At 43.7% G+C, this 20211-nt stretch overlaps 1 protein-coding gene across 4 annotated transcripts in view; it reads left to right on the plus strand.

The window, feature by feature from the left end:
* The first annotated feature begins 8795 nt into the window (after positions 1-8795).
* The window catches only part of RAVER2 (ribonucleoprotein, PTB binding 2), a 38924-nt gene continuing 27508 nt past the window's right edge, over positions 8796-20211 (plus strand). For 3 of the 4 annotated variants that reach the window (XM_065657649.1, XM_065657650.1, XM_065657651.1), the window contains exons 1-2: positions 8799-8975; positions 19822-19888. In XM_065657649.1, the coding sequence (XP_065513721.1) occupies positions 8799-8975; positions 19822-19888 (244 nt within the window). Of the gene's footprint in view, positions 8976-19821; positions 19889-20211 lie in introns of all 4 variants that reach the window. The other variant, XM_065657652.1, reaches the window with a different exon arrangement.

A 20211-nucleotide genomic window follows, 5' to 3' on the forward strand; every position in this document is an offset into this window, starting at 1 on the left:
ATCCAAGTAACCCAGCTGGCCTGCCCAGAGAGAGGAGCTGTTTACATGGTCAGAATATATTGCTTGAAAATTAATTAGGATGATTTTTAAAAAATTTGTTTACATTATTGCCTTGGTAAAAAATGTGATTTGGAAGGAGTATGTTACAGTTTGTCCATGAATGTTTTATAAGGCCACTTAAGCCATGAAATATTATCTTTGCCCTCACTCTTGGCAGTGAGAAGACAGATAAGAATTCATGAGATGTTCACATGTGCAGCAGTAATTGTGACTATAACTGGTCAAAATGAGGTCCCTGACTTTCAAAGGCTTTATTCTGTGAAGTGACCCAGAAATGGTGATGAGGATGGAAAGTACATCTGTCAGAGTACAAATTATGGCAGTAAGCTGGCAGCAAATACAGAAAAGGGGGAAAAAATAGGATGCAGAAGTCCTGGGTCAAGTTAAGAGAGTGCAGGTAATCCAAAAGGCTCTATGCAAATGCAAAGATCCATTTGCAGTGTTCATAGCCCTTAGCTACCCATTTCAGTTGTTTTCAAAAGAGAATCTCTGCTATGGCTGGGATTTTCAAAGGAGCCTGCACTAGGCTTCCAGCGATGTTTGGAATATTAATTCCTATCGCAGTTAACTTGGTAACTGTTGGGTTGTTTTGCTGTACAATCCCCCCTTTGCCATGAATCCTGACTATGAAAAAGTAATCTAAGTGCCATCGAGACTTTCATATTACTTATTTGCAGCGCTTCTGCATGATGAGAGGTAATTATTTTCTCTACTTTGCGTGCTCTGAACTGAGTCACGGAAGGACCTTGGCCCAGAAGGGCTTGTGTTTCCGCAGCCAAGGCTACAGTGGAATTTCGACACCCGAGTCCAGGAGTGAAGTCCTGCAGCCCCAGCCTCGTTAGCGAAGTGCCAGACATAGCTGGCACATTTGCCAGGGCATGCGCAGAAACACCGCTGGTTCCATCTCTGCAGGAAAGCCCGATGCTTCCCCGCGTCTCCACCATCTCTGTTGCCTGCTTTGGTTTGCACTTCCTGAGGCTGGGGTACGCAGATCCCAAAGGAGCCCGAACTGGCAGAAATTCGGAACGCATCTAATGCCATGTGTGAACAGGAGGGTCCGAAGTGACTTTGCACAGCAGCCCGCACTAGAATGTGAGTTCGCTGGTTGTCTGCTGCGTTCCAGGCAAAGGCTCGATCGCTTCTACCTCTCTTCTGCAAACTCCCAGTGAGATTTTCATTAAACAGTTGATCTAATGATAAGGGAAAATAAATGTCTGAAGTTTAAAAAAAAAAAAAAAGTTTCCTGCAAATAATCAGATCTACTCAGTTTAACGAAGGCTTTTCTTGTCACGCAGCGCAGTTCTACACCCCTCAGAAAGTGTCAGCAACAGCAATGGCCTGAGCAGAAGAGCAGCAGGAATTTGATGGCAGAGAAACATCTATTAGATCTGGAAGCTTCAGCTCCCAGATGAAGCACAGTGGCCTCAGCTAAGTTCTGTGGAAAAAACTTGCTATTTGGATATTTTTACCCCCGGGCTGGTTTCATTAGTGGCAGCAGTAGATGGTACTGCTCTCAGAAGCTGGGACCCAGCAGTAACAACTACGTTTTGTTCTGGTTTATTCTACATTTTTATAGCTGACACTGGCAAAAATACCAGCTGCTTGGAGCGCTGCCTGAACGAGTGCGCTCCACTGTTATTGCCACGAATGGAGCAAAAGCAGTGACAATGGGGAAGGGAAACTGTTGGCCAAAAAGCAAAGAGCAGGAACCATCCAACCCCACCCTCACCTGGCTGGGAAAGGTGAGGGATAAAGGGGACAAACATGGCCTTGAGACTGTCGAGTCAGCGCTTTTTACAAGGAACGCCTGCGTGAAAAACCGCACAGCAAGAGGTGGTGCTGAGCCACGTCAAAGTTCTCCGAAAACTGGCAGTGTCTCCTCTTTAAAGCCGGGCACTGTCACTCCAGTTGAACAATGGGCCAGCCTGGGGTTGGATTACCAAATATTTCCAGTTTAGTCAACACCGATGGATTTGTCTAATTTTAAAACTCTTCCACTACACCGAGAGGTAATGAAATCAGACAGATGCTCCGAAATGGGTTGGCGCTGAGAACTGCAGGAAACTGGGAACTTGGTCAAATAGTTTTAGTATATTTCTTTTCAGTTTTCCAACTCTCTGACACTTCAATTAATCTGCTCCCAATATCAATTCTCTTGGCATCATGTATGCAAATCATGTGTAATTGGGAGAGATTAAAGGTTGAGTAATTAAACTTACACGATCTAATTCCTGCAAAATAATAACCTCTTTAAGTGTATTTCCATTGCAGCTTAATGAAAGAAATCTCTTTAAACAAGTCAAAATGTGTTACCGCTGTAGCTTCAGCCAATAAAGCTGGAAAACAGGAACAGGATGGATATTTTTTTTGGTTTTTTGCTCCCCATGAAAACAGAATGAACATGTACAAGTTGGACACTTCAGTAAGTGTGTTTATAGCAAAAAAGTCATGTTGCATGACGGTTTCTGTGGAAACCTTTTTATAACTGAATGGCAGAACATTTTAAAGTCTCATAAATTTTTTAAGAATGTACTGGGAAAGTTTCGTTTGCATTATATTCTTCGTGCCAGTTTTCCATATTTAACAAGTTACAGTGTTTTTAAGGACAAAATATTGTGGGGGTGTTTACAATTCCAACATCTGTTGGCAGGGATAAATCACTGACTGGTTTATCATAGCCAAACAAATCGCTGGTAAGATGCCTGTTCGCTCCCACTATCCAGTCACTATTCAGTTAATCATGTCAAAGATTTTCTTCAAGTTTATAATTAGCCAGATCTGCAGGGACTGTAAATGAGATAGTAACAGAGATGTACCAATCTACCCTAGTGATTGCTTTAATTCAGTGTGATAATTCACTATTTTTTGATGTGAAATTGTTTCACAGTTCCTGTGAACTATCAATATCAGTTTCCAGTTCCTAGAAAATAGGCCCGTATCAAGCATCTGAGACAGAATGATTCGAAACTACAATTTGTAGCCCATTAACGGGTTAGTCGATTAGGAATCTGGGGTTGTACTCACTTTTGCTAGAAACTCAAGGAACATTTTAATTTTTTTTTATTATTAAAATTGCCAAAATATACTTTCTGCCAGTAAGTTATTGCTAAATTTGAAGTTGACTCTGCGTGAGGAAAAATAAAGCCTGTGCAGAGAAGAATGACCATTTAAAGCAGGGAAGATATCGTTTTAGGAGAAATTATTGCTGAGGTTCCCCTGTGAATACATTGGCCTTTGGGGCCATTTATTAAAGAGGACTGTACTTATAATATTTGTTGGATCTTACCTTCTGTTGTTCTCATTTATTGTTCAAGAAGCTAGATTTGGTTTTGGTGGTTTTATTTGAGATTCACTCTCTTTTTTTTTTTTTCCTGTTTTTAAATATAACCCTCCCATGGATTTGCTAATGATACTCCTTAGGCAACAAAGGTTATAAATTCTATAAATTCTACTGCAAAGACCCTGATTCCCAAAATAGACCATTACATTACGCTTCACTGTAATGATTTCCTCAGAATAGTTACTCATTTTGTAAGTTATAGCTCTTACCTCTTTTATCTTTTTACTGTTTATTTGCAGACCTCTATGTTACGGAACAGAAACTGAGAAGTCGCTAACGGGTCTGTTACTGAGATAATCCATCATCCCCAGCACACTTTGGAGAAATGTTACACCAGGTTTAAGAGCAGTCGGGTTCCACTTAAAAGGAAAATGTTCATCTGCGTCACTTGGAAGTGTTTTTGTGTATGGAAGAATGTTTCGGGAGTAAAGAAACATCCAATTTTGGTCAAACGCTGCAGTACCTGCCCTGTTCTAGTGACTGCACCAGTAGAGCACATATAAGGCTCCCACAAAGGAGGGTGAGCAAAATGAAAATAATTATTTATTGGCAACCTAACTCTGAATAAAGCGTGTGGCTGTTGTGGACTCTGCCACAATCTGTTGCCCATCTGGCATCTCTCCCACAAGATGGGAGCTGTTGGGATGTGATTTGATGGACCTGAAGCCTGAGCCTGTATTACCGCAATTCCTAAGTGCCTGGAGACTGAAACGCTCATCAAAATATCTCTGGTATGAAAACGAGCTTAGCAGTTAGTTGGGAAGACTTGCCATGTCACAGTACCTGTTTCAAAAAAATTGCAGTCTGGACATGCTGAATTATTTGAACGGTTAATTTAGTGAATTGTAACGGAACAAGTGAAGCCTCAGAGGGGTTACGAGGTTTTTGCCCCATCACAGCCCTGCTCACTCTGCTGGTCTGGCTTGGTAATTTGATATGAAATTCCATTTGTTTCTTAATGATCCCCAGTGTTACTGCACTACAAAATGTTACACTGAGAATGCCAAACATATTTAAATTTGTTAGAAAAATGGTGCAAGGACCTTCTTTTGGCACCTCTGGGGTATTCTAGAGGCATTATGCATTTGTGAGATAAATGACTGAGCATCTAGTCGATCATCACTGAATTAATTACTGGTGTTGACAACTCAATCTACATCTTTTGGCTTCAAAATTTCAGTTTCCTGATGAAACACCAGGAGTAGCTAGAGCTTGAAACAGTGGCCATAATATGGACGAAAGAGAACGGGATTGTTTACACTTCGTTCACATGAAGCAATCAGGGATTTTTATGGAAGCTTTGAATTTGCAGCAACTGACTGCAGCACACCCTCATTGCAGGAAACACACCCAGCAAATGGTTTCAGGTTTTAGAAAACCATTTAGATTTCTCTTTCATATTAGAAATAACTTAAGAGCTCACATATACATTCCTGGTATCTCATATACCTGGGAACATCAGACGGATCTTGGAGGTCCATCAGATGTTCTAAATCTTGGCTTTTATTTTTATCTGCACAGATCTGAATTTGTTTGTACTTTTTAACATAGACAATTATGCCTGAGTGCATCTTCAATTCAGGAAGAATGTTGGTGACACAATTCTGTTCTAACACTCTCATCCCATAAAAATGAAAAAATATATATGGCTTGCATTAGTTCAGAGCTGCAGCAGTGTGGGTAAATTAATCTTCAGCTTAGAAGAGCTACAAAAGCAAGTGCTGGGGATGGGTACATTACTCTTAATTAACAAGGAATTTAGTGAACTAAATCACCGCAAATTGGCTTATCCGTGTAACAGCATCAAGCCAGCAGTGCAAAGTTACACTTGCAGATCACTATACTTTTCTGCCATTTTTTAAATACTGCTTTTTGATTTTTTAGCAATTTGAAACATAACACAAGTGCACGAGAAAACTGAAGGCTGTTTCGAGTGCAAAGCATAAATGCGTAACGCTTTTTTTTGAAAGCAACATGAGGTGAGTAATGATACACTCATACAAACATATGCGTACAATGCATATAGAAGATGGTGTGTAATCAACAAGATCAAATTTCATCCCGAGTTGCACCATCTCAGCATCTTCCTGAAGACGCTTCCCACTCCTGCAGATGCAGCAGCAGAGAGGCTGGTGAGAGGGTTCCCGAGCCTGTGTCAGTTCTCAGGGGTGGGTTAGCAAGGGCTGGTTAAGTGCACACGATTTATTCTCGCTGCTACAAAGCCGTTAGCAGCTACACAGAACACAGCTGAGGGCAGGAGTGGCTGAGCTGGACAAGCACTGGCCAAAACCAGCACAGGGGACAGGAACCTTTGCTACCAGCCAGTGTTCTGGTCCTGCTGGCAGGAACCATATGACAAGATGGGAGAATTCCCAAAGGCAGAAGGTTAACATGTCAGATGAGAGAACTCTGTATCTAACACACTGGTCGGTTTGTGGGGGTTCGAAGGAGGATGGATTGTTGGCTCGCACAACCTCCATGCTGGATTAATGTGCCCACCAATGCTCTGTGGGGGCTCCAATGGACACGTTTTACTTTATCGGTGCCTAATTTTGACTGTGCTTTTATTTATGTTTTAATTCTCCACGTACTTGCCTGAGGGTGTACTGTAGCTCAAAACGGGATTTGCGTTCCAGAGGGAGCATGCCCTCAGGTCAGACTGGTTGTTGCTGCTGATGCCGGTTTGGCTGATTTTGGTTGTCACGTGAGGTGACGCGTGGCCTTGTTCATTTTCATGGACCATCTCCGTGGACAACAGCAGTGTCTTTGGTCTTTCCTGCAGCACTTTGTCGTTGCCTTTTAGTGCAGGCAATTCCTCAATCTACCTGTGTGATGTCAACTACCTGTGCACAGAATGAAATATAAACACTGGGGTGAGAAAAAAGATGAATACTTTTACCAACAATCTTTTAATATGTATCTCGAAGCAAGAAAAATACTTCTGTCTCTCTGTAACTACTTACAACTACTACAGTGTTAGTTTTATTTTTGCCATTCATATCAAACTATTTCTTTTCGCAATGCACTTTAATTTTTAATGACTTTTCTTTCAGAGACACCTGCAGCCCATCGAAAAAAAAACAACCAAAAAAGAGCCAGGCAGGTAAGTTTTTGAGAAGGTAACTGCTATAGGTAGCGTTAATTATCAGTAACATACAGGTGAACCAGAGTGTCCACCTTCAGACGGGAAAAATTAATGCTATAATTAGTTACTCTGCTTTCACTACTTCCTTAGCTTCACTGAACTAAAACGATGTTTTGAGCAGATCCCTAATTTCTGCTGTCATAGCTTACTCTGGTAATTATTTCTGAGAAACAGTTAATGTGTGTCAGTATTCCTAGCAGAGCAATCTTTTTCTTGGTCTCAGAATAATTTACATAATTTACATTATTATATGTTTCAGATAGGTTTTCAGGAGACCTCGTATCCCTACTTCAGTTTTGTAGCTTGACCCGAAAAATCAGTTTGTAAACATTCACTAGCAGACTTTTCACTCATCAATTTCTCTTTTCCAAGGATAATTCTATAGGCAGCGTGATCAATTATTTTTAAATCCTTAGGTATAAAAAGCCTGTAGCTCACAGCTTGTGCTGGAAAAGATATTTCATAGTTTTAAAATGCAAATCTTCATCTGAAATTTGAAAAAATAGCAGGCATGCACTTATTCGTCAGTTACATTTCTCAAAGAATGGGAACTATGAAATTTTTTTTTTCCTAAGAATATTGACCTTTCCTTAGATCAGATCTCACTCTAATAATTTGTTATAATAGTTTTTCGCCAAACAAATGTTGTTCAGGACAGTCTGAATTGGGCAGTTCTCAAATTCTCCCATGACAAATACAAATGTCCTTCATGCCTCTGATTTCTAAAAATTCATTAAACCTAATACAAATATTGAAGGAGGAGGCACATTACCTGTTTAAAAAAAAATAGGGAAAATGAAGCCCTGGAACAGAAGCTTGTCAGCCCTGATAATTGTATTAATAATACACAAAAATACCCACAAAACTTTGATTATTGTTTGTTCAGTAGTTTTAAAATTAATGTTAGAAGTAATGAAGGTCCAAGATTCTTTGTAGTCTTAATTAAACTTAATTAATTAAACTTGCTAGCATTGGGTTGGACTAATGCAATTTATAAACCACTGTTGTTTGGTGGGGTTTTTTGCGTAACTGGTAATCCTGTCTAAAATGGAATTAGATTTTCTTGATAAGAACTTAATAATATATACCCAATTTAACTGAAAACATATTTCCAATTTCCTTTTTAAGACAACTGGTTTCAAGGTTTGGATTCTCTTTTGCCTGTTCTTTGTGGTCGGCCTCATATCTAAAAATGGATACGAATATTTAAATTATTCTCCATTCACTTATAGCAATGATGACAACGCTAAGAGCTAAATTTACTGTGACATTGCAAGTAACTATGCTAAGGAGAAATTAATTTTCCAAGAGGACAACCTATTTTATTTTTTAAAGCAAGCACTGGCTAACGGCACGAAACATCTTTACAGAGAGAGGCTTCAGAAAAGGGAAAAGTGTTTTATATAGTGACTCCCAGAGCTATTTTCCTCGTAGCAGGACGCTGAGCTCCTGGTCTTGGCACGACAGTCGCGTCCCCAGACCTGCCCGTCCACCATCACACGGCGCTTTGCCACCAGAGGGTGACTTCTCCTGCAAGTGGTTCACCCATTTGGATGCTTTGTAATTTGTTTGGTATGTTTCTGATGAAGATTAAACTTAGAACGAGATCATCCTGGGCCGCCGTGCCCGCTGGCCTCTGATGGAGCATTGGGGTTCGCTCAAGAGTTGCTTTGTTGTGTTGTGGCTCTGCGTTTCGGTCTCTCTGAGGGGATTTGTAGCTAAGGCAGGTATCGACAGGGGAACTTTGGGGAAAATTGTTCCTTTTGGGAAAAAAGAGCCACTTCGTGCCTCGGTGAGGGACAGGGACGGTGTCCAGGCCTTGGGGCACCTCTGTCACAACGCTCTTGGGGCGATTTCCCTCACAAGAGCCTCAAACTCTCCTCAGGAGTGCTCAAATTCCTCAAATCTGGCTCCGGATACGTTACTGCGGGGATGAAGCTCCCCCTGATCCCCGCACCCGCAGCGGGGCTCACGGCCGCACCGCCGCGCTCCTCGCCGCTTCTCTCCTCACAAGGGATTCGCGCCCCTTCCCCGCCCTTTGTGCGGCACCGGGCTCGGGGCGCCTATTTCGGGGAGGCCGAGCGTGCTGGCCCCTCACCCGGCTCCTCGGCGGCGGCTCCGGGCGGGCGGCGGGCGCGGCCCCTCGGCGGGGCGGGGCGGGCCTGGCGCGGCTCCCCGCCGGGCCGCTCCGTACCGTGCCCCGCGGCTCCGCCGCCCGCCCACCGCCGCGGCTCCCCCCGCTCGCTCTGCAAGATGGCGGCGGCAGCCGAGCGCGGCGCGGACCTGCCCGCGGAGCCGCCGCGGGGGGCTCGGCCGCCAGCGCCGCTGGGCCCCGAGGAGGTGGCGAGGCGGCTGGCGAGCACTCGCCGGGAGCTGAGCAACAGGCGCAAGATCCTGCTGAGGAACCTGCCGGCCGAGAGCAGCAGCCAGGTACGGCGGCCGCCGCCCCCCCCTCAGCCGGCGTGGCGAGCTCCCGCCGGGGCCGGGGACACGTCCCGGGGCTGCGGGGCCGGGTGCCCAGGGGGAGCCGCTCCCCAGGCCGGCGGGAGGGAGGCGCGGGGCTGCCCGCGTTCGCCCTCGTCCCCGGGGGCGTTCGGGAGCTGCAGCTTTCTTTTCCTCCCCTTCCTCCCCGCTGCGAGCCCGCTCGGGCTTCTCCTCCCGCGCCTCCTCGGGCAGGCGGCTTTGTTACCGCGGTGCCGCCCGGAGCGGGAACCGCCGCCCTCATGGGCCGGGGGCGACGCCGGGCTGGGCCGGCCCCGCCGTTACCTGAGAGAGGCGGCTGGAGCCCCGGGGCTGGAGGGGCAACCAGGTGTGTAAATCAGCCCGGCTAATGAACGAGTATGCTCACAGCACCTGGTGGCTGCCCCTGAAGGGGAGCGGGGGCCGGAGAGCGGGACTCGTGAGGTGACACCTGTGTCGCCGCAGCGCCCGGGCGGGTGGGGCGACTCCTGCACATCCAGCTTCTGTGTAAAAGCAAAGCTAAGAAGCTTCAAGCCTGTTCGGTTTTGGTTTTTCCGAGGTGAGCGGCACGTAGTCTGTGAAAGCGTTTTTCTGCAATCCGTTGGTGGCTTAGGAGAATTCCGCTCAAATTAGTGCCGTTCGGAGGAGAAAATTGGTGAGCTCTTAAACCTAATGCGTGTGAGTCAGATTTTGAGGTGATTTACTTGTGCAGTCACTTTACCAGGTCTTTACCAGCTCCATATATTCAACTCGATGCAGAAACATAATAAAATTGTAATGACAGCTTTTGTTCGAAACCTCTCCTTGTGTCTCTTCCGCTGTCTTTCTAAAGCACAGGCCATTTAACTACCCGCGGGTCAGTGCAGCACGTGAAGACGATGATTTTCTCCGTAACTCTGGTAGAAAGGGACCGTTCATTTCAGAGAGAATCTTTCAGTAATCAGCGTAATTTGACCAGAGTACTGGGCCGGGTTGCTGTGTCACTTCTCGATGTTTTGTTCTCACGCACATGGTGTCTTTCGGTCGATTTGGCCGTGCCGTGGCACGGTTGGAGTTTTAGATGTGACGGTTTTGCCGTGATGTTTGACACACAAAGCCTCACCCGTACTTATAGCAACCTAATGACCAAATCAACAGCAAACTCACAACTTGGAAAACGCTGCTAATCTTCTTCATCTCTCCAAGAAGCCGTCGCATGAGTGTGTTGACAGAGAGGGCTTACTGGTGTATCACGGGGTGCTTGCTGCAGATGGCCAGGACGGGATCACTTTGTCTGACACTCCAACAGTTGCGTTACTTGCTGGAACTTCATAAATTCACACGCGGATGGTTAAAAGCACATCTCGCCTCAGCGGGAGCTGTCAAGTTCGGCACTGCTTGGTCAGACAAAGAATGCCGCAGGGCAATGTGAGTACGGAGGTCCCGTTTGGCACCCACACGGTATTTTGGAAGTTTGCCATTTTATTTTGGTTCTAACGTTAAGCTGTTACTGTGCTAGAACAGTACCACCATGTAGGGATCCTGAAATACAGTTTCAAAAGGTGTCATTTTAGTTTTTACCATTGTTGAGCTATTGGTGTTGGCATGGAAAGGCAGAACAGTTGTGCTATAGAGAGGGAGTTTGTGTCCTGGAGCAGTTTTGGAAAGGAGAAGCGTGTTTGTGGTCAGGCATGTTAAGTATACCTGTGTATTTGGCTGTCATGCATTTCCACAAATTACCATGAAACGTAGTATTTCTTGTTTCAAATGAGCACCCTTAGTAAACACTGTGCAGAGGTGTTTCATCTGCTGTTTTCTTCGAAATCAGATAAGCTATTGCTAACCTGTCCAATTTATTTGCCATTGTGAAAGAGATGAACATCGTTTAAATGCAACAAAGTCTTCCAGAATAGGTTCTAATAAATGTAATTATTAGTTTCTAATCATTGGGGTGTTGCGTTTGTTATAATTTGTTGTTATGATGTGAAGAGTGAGGCCAAGATTTACTGAAATAGTTTTAAAGTGAGAAACGGCTCTTCTGCTGGTAGAGATTGGTGGAGATGTTTTCTCAGAAGGTTCATAATTTTGAAATTGAGAACAAAACTCCTATTTTTTACAGGTGAAATTAAGTAATAAACATTTTCCTCTGCCAGCTGTAGCTACATATTAACTTTTTTTATTTATTATTGTACTTGTAATCTTCTGTTACCTTTGGAGTTCCACCTGCGTAAAACTGAATTAAAAAAAAAAAAAAAAAGTACCTTAGCCACGAAGTTTCTGAACCAGAGACAGGGTACCACAGGTTTGTAGTCTTAGAAACCAAACAAACAGAGAGATCTTTACGTGTCAGAAGCGTTTGGCACTTTAGGCGTGGGGTGGCTATTGTTAAGGGGCCAAGGTTGCCCACATTTGAATCTTGGCAAGTGGGATTTCTCTGTAAATGCATTTGGCAACATCTGTGTTTCTCAGGAAATGCGGAGCCTGTTTCCAGAAGGAAGGTCAGCCTGAAGAAAGCACTTCGCCATCTGTCGCACCGAGTCGGTCAGCATTCCCTCACAAGCTTTTTTCATTGAGTGTCAATGAGAAACAAATCCAAAAGGGGAACAAATTAAGTCAAAATTATATCAAGAAGATTCTCCATTGGGCTTTGTAGCTCAACCTGTGAATATGTCCTTGCAGGATTAGTATTTCTTCAAGCAATTCTCTCACTGCAGCCATGGAGAAAGGTATTTTTGTGGCAGATCTGCAGTAAACATTTTTATTAGCATCTTCGCTATTCTTGAAGGCAAGGTCTCCGTTTACTGTTTAGTTGACAAGTCAGTCGATTCTGTACAGACCCGTCGCGGTGAAGTGTTCCAGGATTGCCGCTTAGTTCCCCACATTCATCCTGGTCCAATTCCTCCAGCGCAGCACCTGAACTGTGCATGTTATCAAATGTGCGCTGTGATAATGACCTAAAAATGGACGTACGCTGTTGCCATGACCTCTTTGAATCTGGAGATGAAGCACCATTGATGTCTGCACAGCTGTATTTTTGTTACTTTTTAGGTTGCTGGACCTGTACAATTAGATAGAAATGCATTTGTTATTGCTGGTTCCTGTTAGTTGGGTCTGTGGTGTGAGTAAAACAGCTTAGCAGATCAACTCCTCTCTTAACGTCATGTTTTCCCACCCTCAATCTGATGTTTTTCTATCTTTGTAGCTGTATGCAAACTATATTAAAAATCTGCTCAGAATTTTTTTTCTACTTAGGGGGCAAGATTGTCCCGTTAGTATCGATCTTTTTGAAAAATGTCCAATAGTGGGTCTGTTCTCGTTAGCATTCATGTCCTCTGATGCAGTGTTGTGATAAGGCTGATGTTTGCATCGAGAGTCTTTGCAAAGAGACTTCAAGATATGCTTGGTTGTAGTAATTTGTTTTATTCTGGTCAGTGCCTGGCAATGAATTAGCAATCTCTTGCTTGGATGTCTCTTGCGATTGCCTTGCGCGTGCATCTCCCTGAGCCGTCATATCTGACGGACCAACTAATCCATTTTGATAGCAAGGAACACAGCGCATACAGTGTCGAAAGTGCAGGGTCCAAAGGCATCCGTCACAAATAGAAGGTCCGTGGAACCATCACAAAACTGCTGCCAGTGCTCTGGGCAGAGGGAAGGACGGAAACGATAAATTCTCTTTACTGGTACAGAGATGTCAAGAGCTTCAGGATGACCAAGAGTGCAAGTGAAGTTGTACCTTACTAAAGGGGAAGGGTTTTTTTTGCTGGAGTATTGTATAGCAAGTCAGTTTCTGTTTGTTTTGGTTTTTGTAATTGCCCCAGTGGACTAGAAGAATTGGGTTTTATTTCTCTCAAGTCATTGTTTTTTCACTGTTGGTGGTTCCTTGTTTATGTCTGAGGAACTTCCACAGGAGCAGTGGCTCGTAACCCTGAGGTGATCAGTCTGGTACCCTGGCACAGCGGTTTGTATCCCACGGAGTTGCTGTTAGGAAGAATAGACCTTGAGTTATCTTTATTGCTAATGATTACCGAGATTCATAGCAAAATCTCCTGTCTTCACTGCTAAGATGAGCTGACCAACAAGGACTGTTCACTTGTCACTTCTGCTCTTTGCAGCTAAGGAGCCAGCGCGGTGGAAGATGCACTTGCTTTCAACTCGTGTTTTCCGTGTTTAATTATCTTTAAATGCCAACATATTACATTCCCATTTCTGCTTTTCTTCTTTAACATCTGAGGCTAGAAAATAAATCTTATAGAGAGGGTGTTCTACTTTAATGTAGGACATAAAGTAGGGCTGATTAATTATCTTAATACCCTGTAGTTCTTCTTGGGCATGACAGAATCTAAAGAAAGATGAAACTTTTATGTATTGGTAAGAAACTGGTGCAGTCCACCTGGGACAGAGATGTATCTTGTGGTTTGGGACCTGATATACCCGCCCAGTTCTTTTCACTGGTGCCTGTTCCTGATCAAAAGACAAATCGCTACTTAGCGCGATGCTGTATCTGGTGGGGTTGGGTTTTTTAAATTCTTCTTTCTCCCTGGATTAGCCACAATTTTTCCTTGTTTCTTTTTGATGGAAAGCCTTTAATGAACTGTGATGATTTGAGGAAGTCCTCTCCCCCGATCTGTTGTATGCCAGACGTTTAAGTAGAAGGGGCCTTTGTGTTTTACTTAGTCCTCGTCACACCGACTGAACATGAAAGGCACACCCGCTGGATAGCGAGTAGCTCTTATGCCTGAGGATGTACGTGCTTTTTCATTGTCTTTATTGCTTTTTTTTTCCTTTGTGCTCTTGCTCTCTCATGTTACCGCTTCTATGGGTTTTTTTAATCTTTCATTTAGCTTGCATATCACCCACTCTAACCAAGATGATGTAATTAATTTCCAGTCCCATAGTGTTCCTCTTACCAACACACTAATATGCCTCTGGAAGATCAGAGAAGTATGTTTTTCATTCCGTGTCCATCCTAAGTTTATTGAGAAGCTTTTTGTATCTTAATGGTTTCTTATATTACTTTACTTTGGAGGGTATGGTCTTACAAAAGTGAGAGTCGATTCTCGAACAAAAAGGTTCACCCCAAAGGCACTTTATGGCCTAGAAGTATGGGCTTGGTTTTATTTCAGATTTCAAAGTTTGTAGTACTGAAGAGGGAATGTGCTGAGCACAAGCTTTAGACTCCACATCGTCCTCATTGTTCCTGGGTACCTGGGCAGGAGAACATCTGCTGCACATCTTAGACGTGATCCCACAGCCGCTGCTCACCTAAGAACTTTTTTTAATGCCACATTGAAAAAAAACTTGAAAATTTGCCACAGAAGAGCACATAGTGTACGGTATGGTGAGCCCAATCTTTGTCTGAAATCTTGCTCGCTAGGTGCAAGGGAGGATTTATCTGGCAGTCAGTGCCCAGTTGGTGAAAATTTGAGGTCTTCCTACTTCTGTGGTCATTAGTAGACAGGAGATGTTCAAAGTTTGGCTTTGCATTGGTCCTTGTGCTTTGTTATCTAACCTGCTTTTTGGTGCTATCGACCCCACTTCTTCCTCTCCAACAGAGTCTCTGGGATTTTCCCTCAGTAACAGATTATTGTTTTAAACTTTATTTATTTAAACTTTATTATTTTAAACTTTTTTTTTTAAGCAGACCTTTTTTAATGTATCTGCAGTGAAATCCACGTGTCATGTCATGAACTCCAAAATTTAGTGGTCTAAAATTTGAATTAAATGAACACTCCATTGTACCATTTGTAAATGTAAAGCTTTTTCCTGAGGAGCCCTTCTCTTTCCTGCTCTGCCTGCACAGATGGAAACAAAGTCTTTTTTAGTTTTAAGATGATTTAAAACTTCTTGGTTAGCATTATTCAGTTCAGCTACTTAAAACATAATTGATTCCCATTGCAAGAATATGCATGTGAAGTTTAGGCCTTCAGCTACTTGCTGAGAGCCAAGTTACAGACCAGGCTTGTCCAGTGTTTATATTGGAAACACCATTGAAGCTTACTGTAGGAATCTGGCCAGGCACCACTATAATTGTTAAATATTTTTGTTGCCAGAATAACATAATTCAGTATTACATCCAGAGAGAGAGAAAAATACTTGGATTTAGGTGTTGTAAGCTTTATCCGTGGTATATTGTTCCAGGTGATGACAGAGTATTTCTTGCATATTTCTCTTCTTGCGTGATGAGGTCTTGGGTATGAAAAGCTGATTTTAGTAGAAATAATACACTGAGCTTTGCTAATTTGATAAATAGAGAAAATGTGCCTGTTAATGACTCCCTTTCTTGTTTATGTTTAAAAAAATGCGGGCAATAAAGCATAACGACAGATCCTCTCTAAGGCCAGCATTCTTTCCATTGGAGAGATGAAAATTTCACATTGCTAGTATGTGGTAGGAGCTCATGTTGACAGTTTTTCTACCCAAGACAAGACAGGACAGGCCAAGAATTGCAGCATTTCAAGACCACATTTCTTATAGTAGTAAATAATACATTTTAAAGTATATTCAGCCTGTATTTATTAGTGGTTTCTCTTAAACTCCTTTTAGTATATTTGGCCTTGCTTTTTCTGCTAATTTGAAGTATGGACTGATTATTTTCTAGTTAGGATTTTAATTGCTACTGATGATAGGATTAACTAGCTTTCAGGGTCTGCTTTTAAGAGCCGTGCAGGTTTAAGGGGCTGTGTAGTAGCTATGCATTGGTGCTTACATTTCTGTTCCGAGATGTTTAGCTGAGCCGTTGGCATGGCTTGTGTGTTTATGCCACTGCTGTTATTCTGACCAGTTCTCTCCTGCGTTTTCTCTCCGTTTCTGCGGTAGGATCATCCTTGCCGTGACCAGGGACACCCCCCGGGAGCTGCCTGGCAGGGACTTTGCTCAGGTGCAAACACACCTCGTTGACCAAGAGCTGGTGCCGAGTTTTATATCCGGTTCAGGAGCCAACTATGAGTCAATCCCAAGAGTGCAATAATTAAGGGCCAAGATAGGGCACCACTGTAACCAGTGTTTGTGTTGGAAACTGCATGGGATTCATGACTGCTGTACCTCTGCCAGACAGCTTTATAACTGCCTACAAGTTTTGTTGTCAAAATATTATAATCTAGCTGGGCATTCAGTGCATGACACTCATGGCAGCGAGACTTTGCTCATGGTAGTGGATGTTGCCGTTTTGTGTAGACTTAATGTGATGCAGTTAAACCATTATTATTGTGGTACTTGTAAGTGATTTTTTTTTTTTTTTTTTTTTTAGACTAGCAGATTCATTCATTTGTGAAAGAAGAAAAAATCCTTTAGGAGAAGCAGTTTTGTAAACATTATGTGGAACAAATACTACTAGTGGCCAGGCTTGGTTAACAGGTGGTTTGGATGTGGATATTGTGAGCGTGGGTGTAGTGGTGGTAGCTGGTACTGGCAGCCCCTGCTCGTGTGTGGTACCATCGCTGGGTTCGTTACTGCTTTGCTGAACCCCGTGGAGGTCGGGAACGGGGAACGAGCTGCGGCTGTTTGTTGCCGCTGTGCTCAGGGCAACAGCCCTCTGCTTACATTCCTTGCGAGTTAACAGGGTCGCACCAGAGAATATACCTGACTTGGATGACCCGCTTCTCCTCACGGAGTAAACACTCCTTCCTGGCCCAGACAGAGAATCACAGAGTAGTTTGGGTTGAAGCGCCCTTCCCAGGTCCCCCAGTGCCCCCCCTGCCACGAGCAGGGACACCTGCACCAGCTCAGGTTGCTCAGAGCCCCGTCCAGCCTGGCCTGGGATGTCTCCGGGGATGGTTCAGCCACCACCTCTCTGGCCAACCTGGGCCAGGCTCTCACCACCCTCGGGGCAACAATTTCTTCCCCATGTCTGGCCTGAATCTCCCTCCTTTAGTTTCAAACCATCACCCCTTGTCCTATCACAACAGGCCCTGCTCAAAAGTCTGTCCTCATCTTTCTTATGGGCCCCTTTTAAGCATGAAAAGGTGCACTAAGGTCTCCGCAGAGCTTCTCTTATCCAGCTGAACACCCCAACACTCTCAGCCTGTCTTCCCAGCAGAGCTCTTCCAGCCTCGGATCATTTCTGGGGCTCCTCTGGCCCCTCTCCAGCAGCTCCATGTGTGTCCTGTGCTGAGGACCCAGAGCTGGACCAGCACTGCAGGGGGGTCTCACCAGAGCGGCGCAGAGGGGCAGAATCCCCTCCCTCCACCTGCAGCCCATGCTCCTGTTGATGCAGCCCAAGATACGATTTACCTCTGGGCTGCAAGCACATATTCCCAGCTCCTGTGCCATCTTTCATCCCCCAGCACCCCCAAGTCCTTCTCCGCTGGGCTGCTCTCCATCCCTCCATCCCCAGCCTGTATTGATAACCGGGGGTTGCCCCAACCCAGGTGCAGGACCTTGCACTTGGCCTTGTTGAACCTCATGAAGTTCGCATGGGTCCCACTTCCCGAGCTTGTCCAGGTCCCTCTGGATGGATCCCGTCCCTCAGGTGTGTCACCTGCACCACTCACCTTGGTGTCATCCACAAACTTGCTGAAGGTGCAGTCGATCCCAATGTCTACGCCACTGATGAAGATATTAAGCAGTACTGGTCCCAGTATGGACCTCTGAGAGACACCACTTGTCACTGGTGTCCATCTGGACATTGTACCATTGACCACTACTCTCTGGGTGCGACCATCCATCATAGGCGGCCACCGGGTTGGTCAGGCTGAATAGTGGGTAAGTGCTTATCCCAGAGGGAGCAACTTTGTTCAGTGCTGGTGATGCTGGGTGTTTGGTGGTGCGGAGCTGAACCTGGTTAGAACAGCTGGAAGGTGTCCTGTGGCTTTCCCTGGCAGTTCTGTTAACAACATTAAATGGTAGTAGTGTTTGTTCTTTTCTAACAGACCTAAGTGTTGAAAGATGTCGAAGGTAAAGTTTAGACCAGTGCCCGAGTTCAAAAGCCGGCTTAGTAGTTTTGAAAATATTATGAAGAATCTTAGTCTGATGTACACAGATATTTACGTATCTGTTTAATTTGAAGGAGTATACATTTACTTAAGAGTTGGCATGATGTGGTTTATTTTTGTAAATTGTCATGAACAGTCTTTGTGTGAAAGATGCTTTCGCTGAAATATTCCACAAGCTCAGCCCTGCCATGAGGGACGTGAGAGTGCCAGAAAAGCACCTTCCTGGAAGAGCCCAGTGCGCAAACTTGGCAGCGTTTGACACACCCTGTGGAAATCAGTGTTAAAGTCTCTACAAAAATCAATTTGCTTAAATTAGGTTTTCATTTTAATTTTTTTCTTATGTTGTCATCATTTTTTACACGAGACTTCATGATATGTTCACTACAGGCTATTTTCCCTCTCAGTTTAACTTTCAAACAGTTACTGGGAAATCATGTGAAATCATCTGATTCACAGATGGTGTTCAAAAGCGTGTTCAGAGCTGTTTGAAATAATATTTCCTGCTACTTAATAATCATATGAAACTTCCAGTGTTACTCTTTTTCTTGTTCTAAGTGGGACAGAAATAACCTCTGCAGAGTTTTCAGTGCCACAATATAGCACAAAACTGTGCAGAAAATGTCTTCTTAATCTCTTGTGATGGAGAATGAGCTCCCGTCTAATTCTTGTTAGAGAGATGTCCACAGTCAAATCGCCTGCTTGACTTGAATCTTTGAATTGTGCCTGGTGTATTTTGCTTTTCAGAAACGGCATCCTTATCACATCTGATGAGAGGATGGCTGGTAGCTTGAGAAATGCTGCTATATTTTATTAATGTAGTATTTGACAGCTGTTAACTAGTGAAACTAGAGATTGGTGTTCGCTTGACTAAAAGATATGCACCTGATACCGGTCACGGAGAACTCAATTAACCTCTAGGCTATATATATTGAATTAGCAAACTGGCAAGTAGACTGGGCTACTGGAAATTGTCTGCAATGAAACTTTCAGACAAAGTTGGTTGATTGTTTTGCCGACTCGAATGTTTTTTTCACTCTGGTGTAAGGGATTTATCCAAGTAAAAGAATAAATATATCCCGGTGCTACTCATGGTTTCTTGTTGGGGATGCTTCTTGTGCATCTCTGCATTCTCACCCTTGAACTGATAATAGTTCGTGGTTTGCGGGGGGGCATGTGCTCTTGCTGGGGAATAGCTATAGCAAACTGCTGTGCACCTCTTACACTTGCTCCTACCTCACCCCTATTCTCTCTCCGTTAATTAGTGGGAGCAGATAATGCCCTCGGGATTGATTCTTCGTTGAGCATCCGTGTGGTAATTGATAGAGGATACTTTCCAGGGGGTATTCTGGCCACAGTTATCTGCTGGTTGAAAGAATATTCATTATTAAAAGAGCGAAAATCTGTTAAAGTGAACTTGAGCAGTTAAAGGAAATTAAAGCAACTGTTGCATTTTATGATGGCGTTGCCTGCCCTCAGTAAACTCCGTGTTGTGATGTTGCCAGTATTTCTTGTCTGTGTGGTATTTTAACTATGCTGGCTGGACTTCGGAGAAATTGTGGGGGGTTTTGCTATTTAATGAACTGCGATGTTACTTATCTTTATCAACAGACAGTCAACAGGATGCCCTGTTGTGCTTATGTGACTTTGTATAATGACAAGTAAATTAATCAAATTCAGTAAGCCAGTTTTTGTGGTGAGATAAAAACATTGCTGCAGCAGTATAACCAGCTCTTTTAAAAACAAATATTTGATAGTGTTTCTATGGTGAGATTTTCTGTTTACTTGGAAATTTTGTATACATATATATATATATTTTTTTTTTTTTTTTTAATGAAGATGAATTTGTGCACTTACTTGGTCTGGTGGATTATTTATCTGATGTTACTTGTACTTTTCTCTTCTAGGAGATCCATGACTTATTTAAAGATTATGAAATCAAGTATTGTTATGTGGACAGAAATAAAAGAACAGGTAAGAACTTAAAGCCTTCCAGTGTCATACATTTCAGTTCTGTGATGAAACTCATGAGGAGCATCATCTGCTGTGCATGAAGTCATCAGGTTCTCTGCCGTCACATAACTTGATGTCCCTTGGTGCCTTTTATGGCTACATAGTTTGTCACCTTCTGCTGAAGCCAGCGGAGAGTTGGAAACTTTACTGATGTCGAGCAGAAGTAGATGGGTCCACTACGGTATCTCTCAGGCATATTCCCTTAGCGGGTGTCTCTTTGGGACAAAGCTGACCTCAACTGTCTGATTTGCCTTGAAAAATTAGGCCTGTGATATAATCAGAGG

Source organism: Caloenas nicobarica, chromosome Z (genome assembly GCF_036013445.1).
Source record: "Caloenas nicobarica isolate bCalNic1 chromosome Z, bCalNic1.hap1, whole genome shotgun sequence".
Taxonomy (NCBI): domain Eukaryota; kingdom Metazoa; phylum Chordata; class Aves; order Columbiformes; family Columbidae; genus Caloenas; species Caloenas nicobarica.